At 43.0% G+C, this 14,940-nt stretch overlaps 1 protein-coding gene across 6 annotated transcripts; it reads left to right on the top strand.

Annotated features, from left to right (window-relative positions):
- The first annotated feature begins 550 nt into the window (after positions 1 to 550).
- Positions 551 to 13,755, top strand: cchcr1 (coiled-coil alpha-helical rod protein 1). 6 transcript variants are annotated; one of them, XR_011481747.1, is made up of 23 exons: positions 551 to 749; positions 1,228 to 1,519; positions 1,627 to 1,794; positions 1,988 to 2,105; positions 3,593 to 3,787; positions 3,912 to 4,075; positions 4,168 to 4,282; positions 4,520 to 4,630; positions 4,784 to 4,927; positions 5,085 to 5,195; positions 5,632 to 5,738; positions 5,997 to 6,109; positions 6,263 to 6,335; positions 6,516 to 6,640; positions 7,678 to 7,866; positions 8,100 to 8,201; positions 8,361 to 8,512; positions 9,050 to 9,197; positions 11,718 to 11,870; positions 12,137 to 12,183; positions 12,820 to 12,892; positions 13,029 to 13,189; positions 13,354 to 13,755. XR_011481747.1 is itself a non-coding variant. In XM_024012317.2 (20 exons), exons 1-20 carry the CDS (start codon positions 692 to 694, stop codon positions 12,257 to 12,259), a joined length of 2,598 nt encoding a protein of 865 aa, XP_023868085.1. In that variant the 5' UTR covers positions 551 to 691; the 3' UTR covers positions 12,260 to 12,504. The 6 variants fall into 6 exon arrangements, 4 of the variants coding, with proteins under 4 accessions (XP_023868085.1, XP_023868083.1, XP_023868084.1 ...); XR_011481748.1 differs by having other exon boundaries at positions 11,718 to 11,815; XM_024012317.2 differs by lacking the exons at positions 12,137 to 12,183; positions 12,820 to 12,892; positions 13,029 to 13,189; positions 13,354 to 13,755 and adding an exon at positions 12,245 to 12,504 and having other exon boundaries at positions 11,718 to 11,815.
- The last annotated feature ends 1,185 nt before the right edge of the window (positions 13,756 to 14,940 follow it).

Raw genomic sequence — 14,940 nt, forward strand, 5'->3', positions numbered from 1 at the left:
CTAGTCAGAGACTGTTCTCTCTGCTACTGCACAGTAAGCGGTACCGGAGCGCCAAGTCTAGGTCCAAGAGGCTTCTAAACAGCTTCTACCTCCAAGCCATAAGACTCCTGAACATCTAATCAAATGCTACCCAGACTATTTGCATTGCCCCCCCCCCTTCTACACTGCTGCTACTCTCTGTTATTATCTATGCATAGTCACTTTAATAACTCTACCTACATGTACATATTACCTCAATTACCTCGACACCGGTGCCCCCGCACATTGACTCTGTACCGGTACCCCCTGTATATAGCCCCGCTATTGTTATTTTACTGCTGTTATTTAATTATTTGTTATTCTTATCTCTTACTTTTTGGGTTATTTTCTTAAATCTGCATTGTTTGTTAAGGGCTTGTAAGTAAGCATTTCACTGTAAGGTCTTCACCTGTTGTATTCGGCGCATGTGACAAATACAATTTGACTTGATTTGATCGATATACATAATTTAAAAAAAATCTATTGCCGTTTACCAAAACGATTGAGAATGCAACGCCCACGCAACTACTCCATACACGTAACTACGTAAACAGGAAGAGTTGTTGCAGCGACGCGTCGCCATGAAAGTGTTGTTCAAAATGATCGCGCGCACAATACAAAGTGTACTCTTTTGTAACTTGTTTTAGAACAGTGGTCATTTTACGATTCTCTGATGGAAAGATGCAACGAGGATGAGAAGCTGAATGCCCCGTCCGATTTTGTGGCATCAAGTAAGTCCTAAAAAGCTAGCTAGCTAAGTTAGTTGGTTAGCTACCCGGAATCTAACGCCAGCTGCACCTAACGTTACCTAGCACATAAGTAGCATTGCTAACTAATTACTTAAGTTATGGAATTTTCTAAGTTATACAGCAGCATAAGTTGTGTCTTGTGAGTTGTTGCACCAAACGTAACTAGTCGCGTGTGCGCCGAAACGGTCCTCTTGGATGGCATTGGGACCATATGGAATATTTGACAAATTTAATTTATATTGATGGGTACACTTGCTGATTTTACTTCCTCCATGGGTACAGTCGCAATTGCCGCCAGTCCATCCATTATGCCACCATTGACTTGAATGGGGATGTCCATTCTATTCATTCTATTTCTATATTTGGGACAGCATGTGCGACTACCTTACTCGCAGGTGTACTGTCACATGCTTGTTGCAAGTAAATTCTCACGTACTGAATACTGCATATTGTTTTTCAGAGGGTAGTCAGAGGACCCTGATGCCCCCATCCCATTTCACCGCAAGCACCCAGTCTGCCTCTATCATAGTACCAGGGACTGTAACGGGACGAGGGACAACACCAATAAAATGGGTCACCCATGCCACAACACCCCCATCGGACTCTGGCCCTGCCAACCCATGGCTCACCATGGCTCAGGCCAAACAGGAAATTTTAGAACTACACAGAGAAAACCAGAGGATTCGGATGTTACAGGGAGACTGCTGCAGAGGAACGAAGTCAACAGAGGATTCTGCCCACTCCATAGCAAGGTCAGGTGCTGCCCTATATGCCTTGCTTATGAAATCCACTTCTTTCACTTCTCACCCATGTCTATTAACATAACACCTGACCTGCTCCTCCCACCCCCCACACACAGGTCTGGAGCGAGAGGTGAGCAGGCCTCCAGGTGGGAGACAGAATGGAGACTGGACACAGAGCGTTTCAGGGCAGAGTCAGAGAGGCTGAAAGGCCAGGTAGAAGCACTGAAGGAAGTTGCAGGGAGACAGAGAGAGGAGATGAGGGACAAAGAAACTTATCTGAACAGGTATTGTAGTGTCTTGTATAGACACTGACTTGTCATTATGGCATATTAGTAGCCTAGATCTTACATTCCTCATTCAATAATTCACATTTTATGGAGAAATGTGTATCCTGCTTCTATTCTAAGTAGACCTACTTAAAAAAAGATATAATTACCAGTGATATTCCCTCCCCTCTCCTTACACCCTGTATTGCAGGCAGAGCCATGAAATGGAGGCGATGCGGGAGGAGTTATATAAGACTAAGACTGAGCTCAGCCAAGTCAGTGTGGAGCTGGTCCAAAAGAGAGAGGACAAAGAGAGACTCAGCACCCAGGTAACAGTTATTCACAAGAACTCTACATTTATGTAGGTTGTCATCCCAGCTCACCTCTGTTTTATGTGTGGTAGTAACTAAGGTAACTAAGGGAAAGTTCAGTTATTTGTAGCTGTGGCATGATTGCAGCATCATCAGCAACAATGGCATGATTGCAAAACTATACAGTGCATTCGGAAAGTATTCAGACCCCTTGACTTTTTCCACGTTTTGTTACGTTACCGCCTTATTCTAAAATTAGTTCAATATTTTTTTCCTCATGACTCTACACACAATACCCCATAATGACAAAGCAAAAATAGGTCTTTAGAAATATCACATTTACATAAGTATTTAGACCCTTCACTCAGTACTTTGTTGAAGCACCTTTGGCAGCGATTACAGCCTAGATTCTTCTTGGGTATGACGCTACAAGCTTGGCACAACTGTATTTGGGGAGTTTCTCCCATTCTTCTCTGCAGATCCTCTCAAGATCTGCCAGGTTGGATGAGGAGCGTCACTGCACAGCTATTTTCAGGTCTCTCCGGTGATGCCTTTTACTGAGGAGTGTCTTCTGTCTACCCGCTCTACCATAAAGGCCTGATTTGTGGAGTGCTGCAGAGATGGTTGTCCTGGAAGGTTCTCCCATCTCCACATAGGAGCTCTGTCAGTGACCATCGAGTTCTTGGTCACCTCCCTGACCAAGGCCCTTCTCCCCCGATTTCTCAGTTTGGCCGGGCGGCCAGCACTAGGAAAAGTCTTGGTGGTTCCAAACCTCTTCCATTTGAAGAATAATGGAGGCCAATGTATTCTTGGGGACCGTCAATGCTGCAGAAATGTTTTGGTACCCTTCCCCAGATCTGTGCCTCGACACAATCCTGTCTCTGAGCTCTATGGACAATTCCTTCGACCTCATGAATTGGTTTTTGCTCTGACATGCACTGTCAACTGTGGGACCTTATATAGACAGGTGTGTGCCTTTCCAAAAATGTCCAATCAATTGAATTTACCACAGGTGGACTCCAATCAAGTTGTAGAAACATCTCAAGGATGATCAATGGAAACAGGATGCACCTGAGCTCAATTTCGATTCTCATAGCAAAGAGTCTGAAAATGTAAATAAGGTATTATTATTGTAATTTTTTTAATACATTTGCAAAAATGTCTAAACTTGTTTTCACCTTGTCATTATGGGGTATTGTGTGTAGATTGATGAAGAAAAATAATAATTTAATCACATTTAGAGTAAGGCTGTAACGTAACAAAATGTGGAAAAAGGGAAGGGGTCTGAATACTTTCCGAATACATTGTATATTGATGGTCCATGAAATGGTATAGAAGCCAAGTCAGGTATGCTTGCAGCCCCCAAGGACTGTAATTTTGAATCACTGCTTCAAAACAGCTATTGGTTTAAATCAATTCCCAGCTCCCAGGCTTCCACTCAAACCTCTTCTTTATTTACTACATTGACCTTGTATTGGACAATGCCTGCTCTCTGTGGTGTGCAGCTGGAGATGCTGGAGAGGAAGTCTGGGGAGGAGGCTGAGAGGCTGAGGAGTGAGGTGGAGAGGAGCGGACAGGAAACCCACAGGCTGACCAGGGAGGCTGATACAGCCAGGCTGCAGGCTGGGGAAGAGGCCAAGCAGGAGTTGCAGAAACTAAATAAGCAACTGGAGGAATCCTACAGGAGACATGAAATACAGGTAAGAGTATTTTTTTCAGATTGTTTAAATTTCTTTCTGAACAATTTAACAAACATGGCGCAAATAACACATTTTTTACAGATGTGTAAGTTTTATTTTGGATCTCTTTATTTGTTCGCTCTAGTTGCAGCAGTTGACTGCCACCCATGACACTGAATTGTCCACAGTCAGACAGGCGAGCTCTGAGGTGCAGGAGAGGTTATGTCACCTGTCCCAGGAGGTGACTCATCTGAAGTGCTGTCTACTGGAAGTGTCTGCAGAGAGAGAAGGACTGAAAGAACAACTAAGGTAGGTGTTATATTTGATCCCAAAGCTTCGTAAATATACTGCTTTGTTCAATAGATGGATAGTATCTCATTTTTAGGTTCTTATTTTTTCAGCCAAATGGGCAATGCTTTTGAGACCCAGTCAGCAACGTTGCAGAGTCTTAGAAACTACATTGGACAACTTACCCCTGAGAGAGGGTTGGAAGAGAAACTAACTGAAACCATTCAGGTGGGGAGATTCATTGATAACATTGATTTAGATCAAGTTACTTGTGTGCTCTAAGGAAACACACAAGGAAAAAGACAGCTGGTGCTTAACCAAGCAGAGAAATTGATTGTTCTTCCAGCAAAGTCTTGCCTGTAGAACAAGGTGAATCTTGGCTCATTTAATCTCAATGTATGGTATGAGCATATTTTCATATTACCTTGTAATAAGTAGTCAATATTCTAATCTGACTCCCTCTAGACACTGAATAGGGAGAAGGAGGCTCTGCAGGTGACAACAGAGCTTCTGACGGTCAGACTCAACTCTGTGAACGACATATTGGCCCTACAAGAGGAGGAGATGGTAGAGAAGGTGTTTGAACCATGCTTGTGTGTTCACAGTCCCATAGCTGATGCAAAATCCTCTTATTCCTTTCAGATATTTGATTAATATCCATTCACTCATGTGTGGGTGACTATATCTGAGTGGTTTGTGGGTTAAGTAAAGGCTTTGTCACGTCCACAGACTCTGTCAGACCCTCTCCTGAAAGCTGGGCCCAAAGGCACTCGGGTTCTGCGTTGCTGGAGAGAGAAGGTCTTCATGTTGTTGGTCCAGCTTCGCTCAAGGGATATCGAACTGAGGGGAGAAAAGGATAAACTTCACTCAACCGTATGTGATTTAGGAGGCTTATGACTTAACTTGACGAACTCCAACCACTGTGAAATAATGTTCAGTGAATAAATAGGCAAATTGTGATTCGTGATAAGGGACATAATCGAAACATGCAGAAGCATCCATGAGTCTATTGTGTGTCCTGTTGCTTCAGATCTCGTCTCTGGAGCAGGAGGTGAAGAAGGAGAAGTACCAGTCCAATGTGTTCCAGCACAGCCTGCAGGACAGAACAGCTGAGCTGGAGCTGGAGAGGGTGGCTAGGGAGGTGAGGAGGAGCAGGGGGACAGCCTCTGTGGGAGTGTCTCAATGCATCTCTTCATAGAATGGCTTTCCTCCATTTTGTTGAGACATGATGCATCTGCTGTTGCCAATTACTTCTGTCGTGTTAGCACAGGAGAGGGCGCCACATCACATGTAAAACCTCTTACACACCTCCCATCAGTATTAAGAGAATACAAAAAATGCTTCCTTTAAAAATGTTATAACGATGATTACAATTTCCAGATTAAATCCTCTCAAACATTTCTCAAAAGACACGATTGAACCCTGAAGTCAGTGTGAGATGACATTAAACTTTTTTCTGAAGTTTGACATTTAACTACAGTATATGTAATCAAAAGGTCACTATGACCTCATCAGAAAGGAGACCCTAGTAGTTATCTTGTGGCGGGTCGGTTTTTATGTTTGTCTGGTCCTGTCAGGCCGTGGAGCAGGACGTGGTTACGACTAAGAGGGAGAACACAGAGCTGAAGAGCTGGAGTCAGGAGGCAGAGGCTGGACTGAGGACCATGACAGAGGATGCCCAGCGGTAAAGAGCTGACAGATAGACCGGTCCACTTGACAACCACTATACAAGTCAAGCTTCGCCTGAGATATTTAAGTTGTACTAACTGTAATTTTGTACATTGGGCACCTAATCTTTTCCAGACGCTTTCACAATCCATATCACTCATACCATCTGTTACAAAATGTCCAATGACACAGGGTGAATTTGTGTACTACTCGATCCTACAATCCTCATTTGATGTCAAATATTTTGTTATAGTACCAGTTCTTCTTTCTACAGATTCAGTCAGGCATTTGAGGCTAAGATTTCAGAGGTGGAGACTGTCCAAACACGTCTGAACAGCTTTGGCCAGAGGCTGACCTTTGCCAAAAGAAGAGTGGACACAATTCAAGGTCTGTCTATAGATCTGAAATGATTTCTCCTTGCTTAACTACAGGAAATCTTACAACAGTGAGTTTAAATTGCATGTGAACCCTGGATAATTCTTTGCACTGTTTTATTCTGGCTCAGTTTGACCACATATTCACTGTACTGTTGTCTCGCAGGTCTAATGATGAGGAAGGAGGCCCTACGGAGAGTGCAGCAGGCCACTAAAGCAMCCAACCCAGTCTCTGAGCGGTATGATAACTGACCACACTGGACCACCTTGGCCCTGGGTCTCCCTGAACCCGAGCTGGCAATGGCCAGTTATTCATCAGGAAAAGGCCTTGACTTGTAGACCATTGCCTCAGTTTGTCTCTCTACCACTACATCTCCCATTGCCTCACTAGTTGTGCTGTCCTCTTTCTCTATTCACAGTGCCGCTGTCACAGAGCTCCAGGCAGAGCTGGCCTCGGCGTGTGAGGAGAGAGACAAGCTCAGGCAGGAGCTCAAGAGAACCCCCGAGCTCATTGAGAGTGCCCTGGCTGATGTCCGTGAACAGTGTACGCTGTTTAGTCATCTGTTCAGAGAGATTCAGACTTGCATGAATTCCTTGTACCCTGTAACTGTACCTACAGTAGATTTGTATGCACCATCAAATCAAATTTTATTTGTCACATTTGCCGAATACAACAGGTTTAGACCTTATAGTGAATGGCCTACTTACAAGTCCTTAACCAACAATGCAGTTTTAAGAAAAATAAGTGTTAAGTTAAAAATACAATATGATTAAAGAGCAGCAGTAAAATAACAGTGGCGAGGCTATATACAGGGGGTACCGGTACAGAGTCAATGTGTGGGGGCACAGGTTAGTTGAGGTAATATGTACATGTAGGTAGAGTTATTAAAGTGACTATGCAGAGATAATAAACATAGAGTAGCAGCAGCATAAAAGAGGGGTGGGGGGGGGGGGGCAACAATGCAAATAGTCTGGGTAGCCATTTGATTAGCTGTTCAGGAGTCTTAAGGCTTGGGGGGTAGAAGCTGTTTGGACCTAGACTTGGTGCTTCGTTACCGCTTGCCATGCGGTAGCAGAGAGAACAGTCTATGACTAGGATGGCTGTAGTCTTTGACCATTTTTAGGACCTTCCTCTTGTATATCCTGACTATGTGGTAGTAGAAATATTCAGAATACAGTACACCAGGGGTGTCAAACATACGGCTTGCTAGGGGGTCCAAGCCGGACTTCGGGTGGTTTGAATCCGGCCCGCGGGGGGAACAAAGTCAATATACTTTTTAAAATAACCAAAACCAAATGAGAACAGTGTAGTAATGATAATGAACTTACATTCATACGGTTCATTGACTATGTCCAGCTCGCTAATAATCACCGTAATGAAAGATAGAGAGTACAGGAGCATTGAAAATTCCACAAATTATCGATCGAGGACTATATTTGGCAATTTTCACGGCGAGGAAAAATAACCAATTTTCCATGCCAATTTTCCATTTGGACCTCGTTGAAGACTGAATGCGGCCTCCTGGGCAAATGAGTTTGACACCCCTGCAGTACACCATCTGCGTTCCCCCTCCTCTCCAGTTGACAGTGAAGTGAGGCAGCTGAGGCAGGCTGCAGAGCGAAGCAGGGGGGAAGCCCAGGAGGCCCAGGCAGCCAGAGAGGAGGCCCAGCAGAGGCTGCAGGAGGCCCACACACAGCTAGAGGAGAGCAACCTCAACCTAGAGCAGATCCATGCACAGCTGATCAGCCAAAAGGAGGACAGTGACAGAGGTTAGAGAGGGATCAGGGTGGACTAAAGTGTACAATGCCAGGATTCCATTGTAATTCAGTCAATTAAGTTTACTGTCTGATTTTAAAATATCTTGTGTTCTGCAAGGATTTTTCGATCTATTCATCAAATTTCAATTTCTCTTGAAATCGATGTGACTAAATTGTTGACATGTCACAGAATGTTCTGTACCTGAATTTCTCCTTACACAATCTCTGTTTGACTGTCCCATCAGCTCTGCAGGAGAGAGTGTCTGAGACAGAGGATCACTGTGCTCAGCAGCTTAGAGTGATGGAATCTCAACTCAACACGGCCAGAAGAGAACACACCAAAGCAGGTAGCGTACACGTACACTCATTCATCACATAATGTCCATCTCAACACAAACATGTGAAAGGGTCATGTAGAGTTGAGAGGATTCATATATGCGTCTACAGAAATGTACTGTAGTGTAAATATATATGGCTAAGACTGATAGGACTCCTGTCTGTTATAGTGGTAGCCCTGCGTCAGTTTGAGAGACAGGCAGAGAGAGAGAGGGAGCAGGAGAGAGAAGCACAATGCCTTCAGAGTGAACACACCAAGAGAGAAATCCAGGATCTACAGAAACTACTGCAAGAAAAGGACAAGGACAGAAACCTACTTTTGGTGAGTTCATAGTTTTTTTCCCCCATGTCTTGGTTTATTGTAAGTTAGCCACGGACCTCAGGCTTCGTTCACGTACTGTACATTCTGAAAGCCTGGTGAACTTGTCAGCAGAAAGATGCTTAAAAGGGGTTAGTCTAGATGTGAACTAGTATTTGACATGGTTCAAGCTCTGAACAGAGGTTGTTGTGTTCCTGAACAATTTTCTGACTTCCAAAAAGCAAGCGAACATAAGATACAAAAACAATGCTACATAGGCTACTTAAACTTTGTCTGACATGGTAGAAAAAAATGAAAATGACAAACCAAAAAATGCCTCTCCTAACGGGGAATGTCATTTCTACTCAGGGCCAATCAAATGTGAGCGTTGAATGCCAGCGCCTCCAACAGTCAACAAGACGAGTTTTGGAAGGATGTCCTCCGCGAGGCTTATTGTTTACCATGTTGAGAGTTATTTTCTTTTTTGTGAAACTGACAACTGTCAAGACACTTTCTTACACAGATCCATTTTCAGTATTTGTATACTTTTGCCTCCCACAGGTGACTGTACGTGAGAGGGGGCTGATGAGTGAGTATAAGGCAGCTCGGACCACAGCCCAGCAGACTTCTGTGGCCTTGGAGGAGCAGCAGCAGAGACCCTCAAGGAAGAGCAACACTCTGAGAGCCAAAAAACAGCCACAGACCAGAGGTAACTTCCACCTACACACCATGTTGTCACATTGTCTCTTCCTATGAATACCTCTTGTATTATAATATATGTATGTATAACACTTTATACACTGAGTATACCAAAAATTAGCAACACCTTTCTAATATTGAGTTGCATCCACCCCCTTTTGCCCTCAGAACAGCCTCAATTCGTCAGGGAATGGACGCTACAAGGTGTCGAAAGTGTTCCACAGGGATGCTGGCCCATGATTCCAATGCTTCCCACAGTTGTGTCAAGTTGGCTGGATGGCCTTTGGGTGGTGGACCATTCTTGATACACACAGGAAACTGTTGAGTGTAAAAAAAAACAGCAACGTTGCAGTTCTTGACACAAACTGGTGCACCTGGCACCTACTGCCATACCCCACTCAAAGGCTCTTAAATCTTTTGTCTTGCCCATTCACCATCTGAATGGCACACATATACAGTACCAGTCAAGTTTGGACACCTACTCATTCAAGGGTTTTTCATTTTTTAAACTATTTTCTACATTGTAGAATATTAGTGAAGACATCAAAACTATGAAATAACACATATGGAATCGTAGTAACCAAAAATTTGTTAAACAAATAAAAAATATATTTTAGATTCTTCAAAGTAGCCACCCTTTGCCTTGATGACAGCTTTGCACTCTTGGCATTCTCTCAACCAGCTTCATGAGGAATGCTTTTCCAACAGTCTTGAAGGAGTTCCCACATGCTGAGCACTTGTTGGCTGCTTTTCAATCAATCAAATGTATTTATAAAGCCCTTCTTACATCAGCTGATGTCACAAAGTGCTGTACAGAAATCCAGCCTAAATCCCCAAACAGCAAGCAATGCAGGTGTGGCTAGGAAAAACTCCCTAGAATGGCCAGAACCTAGGAAGAAACCTAGAGAGGAACCAGGCTATGAGGGGTGGCCAGTCCTCTTCTGGCTGTGCCGGGTGGAGATTATAACAGAACATGGCCAAGATGTTCATAGATGACCAGTAGGGTCAAATAACAATAATCACAGTGGTTGTCGAGGGTGCAACAGGTCAGCACCTCAGGAGTAAATGTCAGTTGGCTTTTCATAGCCGATCATTCAGAGTACCGCTTCTGCTGTCTCTAGAGAGTTGAAAACAGCAGGTCTGGGACAGGTATCACGTCTGGTGAACAGGTCAGGGTTCCATAGCCGCAGGCAGAACAGTTGGAACTGGAGCAGCAGCACGACCAGCTGTACTGGGGACAGCAAGGAGTCATCAGGCCAGGTAGTCCTGAGGCATGGTTATTTTCCTTCACTCTGCGGTCCAACTCATCCCAAACCATCTCAATTTGGTTGAGGTCGGGTGATTGTGGAGGCCAGCTCATCTGATGCAGCACTCCATCACTCTCCTTGGTCAAATAGCCCTTGTGTTTGGACATTGTTCTGTTGAAAAACAAATGATAGTCCTACTAAGCGCAAACCAGATTGGATGGTGTATTGCTGCAGAATGTGGTGGTAGCCATGCTGGTTAAGTGTGCCTTGATTTCTAAATTAAACACTGACAGTGTCACCAGCAAAACACCATCACACCACCTCCTCCATGCTTCATGGTGGGAACCACACATGTGGAGATCATCCGTTCACCTGCTCTGCGTCTCACAAAGACACGGCGGTTGGAAACAAAAATTTCAAATGAGAGCCAGTTTCATCATACCGCTTGATGGTTTTTGCGACTGCACTTGAAATGTTCTGTGTTGACTGACCTTCATGTCTTAAAGTAATGATGGACTGTCGTTTCTCATTGCTTATTTGAACGGTTCTTGCCATAATATGGACTTAGCCCTATTTGGTAAAGGCCATCTTCTGTATACCACCCCTACCTTGTCACAACACAACTGATTGGCTCAAACGCATTAAGAAGGAAAGAAATTCCACAAATTAACTTTTAACAAGGCACACCTGTTAATTGAAATGCATTCCAGCTGACTACCTCATGAAGCTGGTTGAGAGAATGCCAATAGTGTGAAAAGCTGTCATCAAGGCAAAGGGTGGCTACTTTTAAGAATCTCATATGAAATATATTTGGATTTGTTTAACACTTTTTTTTTTTGGTTACTACATAATTCCATACGTGCTATTACATGGTTTTGATGTCTTCACTGTTACTCTACAGTGTAGAAAATAGTACAAATAAAGAGAACCCCTGGAATGTGTAGGTGTGTCCAAACTTTTGACTGGTACTGTACAATCCATGTCTCAATTGTCACATGACTTAAAAATCCTTCTTTAACCTGTCTCCTCCCCTTCATCTACACTGATTTGAAGTCACTTGTTAAATCCACATCAATAAAGGATCATAGCTTTCACCTGGATTCACCTGGTCGGTCTGTCATGGAAAGAGCTGGTGTCCTTAAGTATACTCCATGTATACTATTATCTATAACATGTTTATAGCAAATTTATTAAACATAGAATGAAACTGTAATTGACTACAGTTAACATGTCTACAGACACACAGTAGTAACCAGTGAACTGTTCTGTGTGTTCCCTGTTAGACTCGCTACTGTCAGTGCTTGGGGACCTTCGGACTCTGAGTGCTGCAGTGGTCCACAGCTCAGAAGACGATGCAGAGGAGGAGGGACATGGGGACAGGGTACGGCATTCCAGAACCAGAGGGGACGACTCACTAAAATGACGGTCCACAATAAGTACTAAGAACCTTTTTTGAGATTTGAACTTTTCAAGTCTCAAATCTTTGTTTTTTTTATACACTCTTCATGACTAATTGACATTTCATTACGTATGTAACTCAGACTCCATGTTGATGGTATTATGTGGGTGGATGATTTAGTGATTTCTTAATGTCTATAAAATGGCCCTGTTGACACAACAGCAATGTTCCTAGTTTGAAAATGCATGGGATTCTTTAAGATTTCATGGATCTACTTAATGTTAATTGACCTTTGGCTGACAGGCTCCGGCCGGAGGAGAAGCTCACTGACTGTGATGAGTTCATATAAGGTAGGTGGGCGTGTGGCCTGTGCTCCCAGTCTAATCAATAAGTCAATGTGCTTTCTCCCAGGGCCTCACAGCATGACAGGAAAATCAAATGAATGGATAGCTTCGTTCAAAACGTGCTGCCTTCCGCTGGAGAAGACTAAAAAACAGTCTTGTTGTGACCCCGAGTGCTCTGAACTGTAGCACTGGAGACATGAGATTGACCTCTGCTGATGTTTCTATAGTCTTGCTAATGGTTGTGTTTATGAAGACATGGATCACCATCTTTGACAAAGTTGTGTATTTGCTTGTGATGTAATAAATTATGTTGATATTTAAAACTTTCATTGTGTCTGGGAAGTGCAGTTTTGATGGAACTTAGAACGCATTTCATGAAAATTTGGACCGCCTGTCCTCCATTAAGGAATGGAGAGATCGTGACAGTATGTGAAAACTCATTCCAGAGAATCAGGAGCAGATTGTGAGATGCTCAGATGGCTCTTACTTAAAGTGACCTGGTGATTCACGGTCTATCAGAAGCTGTCATCGCCTGGTTATGACTATAAGTGGAAGTCAGGCCTAACTGGAAGAGATGTTCAATTTAGTGTTATGAAAGTATGTCCTTTTTATGTTTTAATTATATATATTTCCATTATGAAGCACTAGCTGGGTAACGGAGTGATCAATTGGCTCCAGAAAAACAATCTGGACTGCAGCAGAGGAAAATACACAGGTGTGTGTGTATATATAAGCATTCATGATTATGATTAGCTATACTAATGATAAATTAATTTCAATTAATTTACGTGTAGCCCTGGTTCCTGTTTGTGTCCCTTGCCATCAGCCTCTTGTTGTTTTTCCTTTTACAGAACATCATTACAGTTTCATGCAATTTATGCAGCACTAATTGGGACTGAGGCTGTCCATGCCAACAACAAACTCAATCGGGCATATCCATCAGAGGCACAATACAAACCCTGGTGTTGGAAGTGCTAAGATAACCAAGCTATCTGTACAGTATTGAATATCTGTAAGTGGACGACGTGCTAGATGCTAGTGTAAATGCAGACTGAGATTGTGAATGTGCTGGCTGTGCAAGTGAGAGTGCATGATGCAGGGTGATTTGTTTCCCAGAAGGCTGTGAAGCAGCAGCAGGACCGTCTGATGGATGTTTGCTTTTTCTGTCCCCAGCAGTGTCCTCATCAGTGTCCTCATCAGACCCCAGCAGCTCTAAGGCATTGTATTGTTTGGTGCAGAGAGGACCCCTGACGTGGTGTTTATCCTATGCAGTTAGGGGTGCCATTTTCCATTCCAATGTCCTCTCTCTGTCAGGTTAATGTGATCACAGAGTATGTTTAACTACGGCTCACTGACACTAGTTACTTTGATTCATGTATAGGTGATGTCGTGTTCATACACAGATTGACATGAATGTTCTCTTTCTCTACATGTTAGCACTATAATGATGAACATTTCTGTCATGATCAATGTGGGATCGCTGATTAGGCCTATATCTCTGGAGGACTACTCAATCCATCTGATTTAGTGGGATGCCAATAAATATCTTTGGATGGAGGCAAATACTAACACTAAACTCTATGTACTGATCTATAGTATAGTTTAATTGATAAACACAAGTACGCTAGATTCAACTATTCTATTTCACATGCACATTACCACCTGCAGAAACATTTTCAAACAGCAGAGGGCATTGCTGTCCAATAAAGATGACTGACACGGCAGATGACGTCATGTGTATCTTTCAGTGGGCTTAGTTTGGTTCGTTGCATAATGTTTTGATTTGTGATTACACTATAGAAGCACTGACACAAATTCACACTAACAAACCAAGACACAGAAACCCCCTATAACTATTGGCTGTTGGGGTGTGCTGCATTTTGCACCGATGTCAGCGAGTACTTCTAAAATTCATTTTTTTATGTCAGCTTCTACAGCTTGTACCATGTTCATACTGCACATTTCCCCGAAGAAGTGACAATTCCCATTGCAATCCATTACTTTATTAGACTTAATACAATGTCCTGTCTGAGCAAAGTGAAGTCTATCTCCTGGTGAAACAGCAATAACATGCAGCACTTAGGCAGGAGAGGAGACTCGCCCACCAGCACTTAAAACCCTTCTATCTCTATGTTTCACTTATCCACAAATAGCCAAGTGTGCAATCTTCATGTCAGCACAGTGATAACAAGGTTCTGATGAAAAACCTACAGACGCCACCACATTGTCTCTATTTATAACCAAACTGGTAAATGGATTTTATAATGCATAACCTACCAGCTGAAACTTAGCAGTATATTTCAGTTGCTTCAGCAGCTTCGCATAGAATGGTGTGGTATGGTAGCAAGGTATCATAGTAGTAGCTAACTTACGAATAATTGAATAGAGCTAGAAGACATTAAATAAGCGAGGTGATAAAAAGCTTTCAATAAGCTCCCAGCCCTTTTTATTAGCAATTCAGAATGAATGATATGTTAAATAAGAAATTCCAACGAGCAGGAAGGTGCTGACCTCCTTGGCTCAGTCATCTTCCTTACTTAATGATGCTGGGCAGCCTCCCTGTGAGCAGCTGTTGATGTGTTGGAGAGGAGGTACAGATAGATCTGAGGGGAAACCGTGTCTGCTATGGCACTGTGATGTTTTGTGGTTAGGAAGATGACAAAATGTAGTGAAAATGGAGAAAACAAACATCTTAAACCAAAAACGATCTTGTCTTTGGACCATATGACTCATATACTTATATAACATGATTCTGATGAAGTA

Source organism: Salvelinus sp. IW2-2015, linkage group LG20, assembly GCF_002910315.2.
Source record: "Salvelinus sp. IW2-2015 linkage group LG20, ASM291031v2, whole genome shotgun sequence".
In the NCBI taxonomy this organism is placed as follows: Eukaryota; Metazoa; Chordata; class Actinopteri; order Salmoniformes; family Salmonidae; genus Salvelinus; species Salvelinus sp. IW2-2015.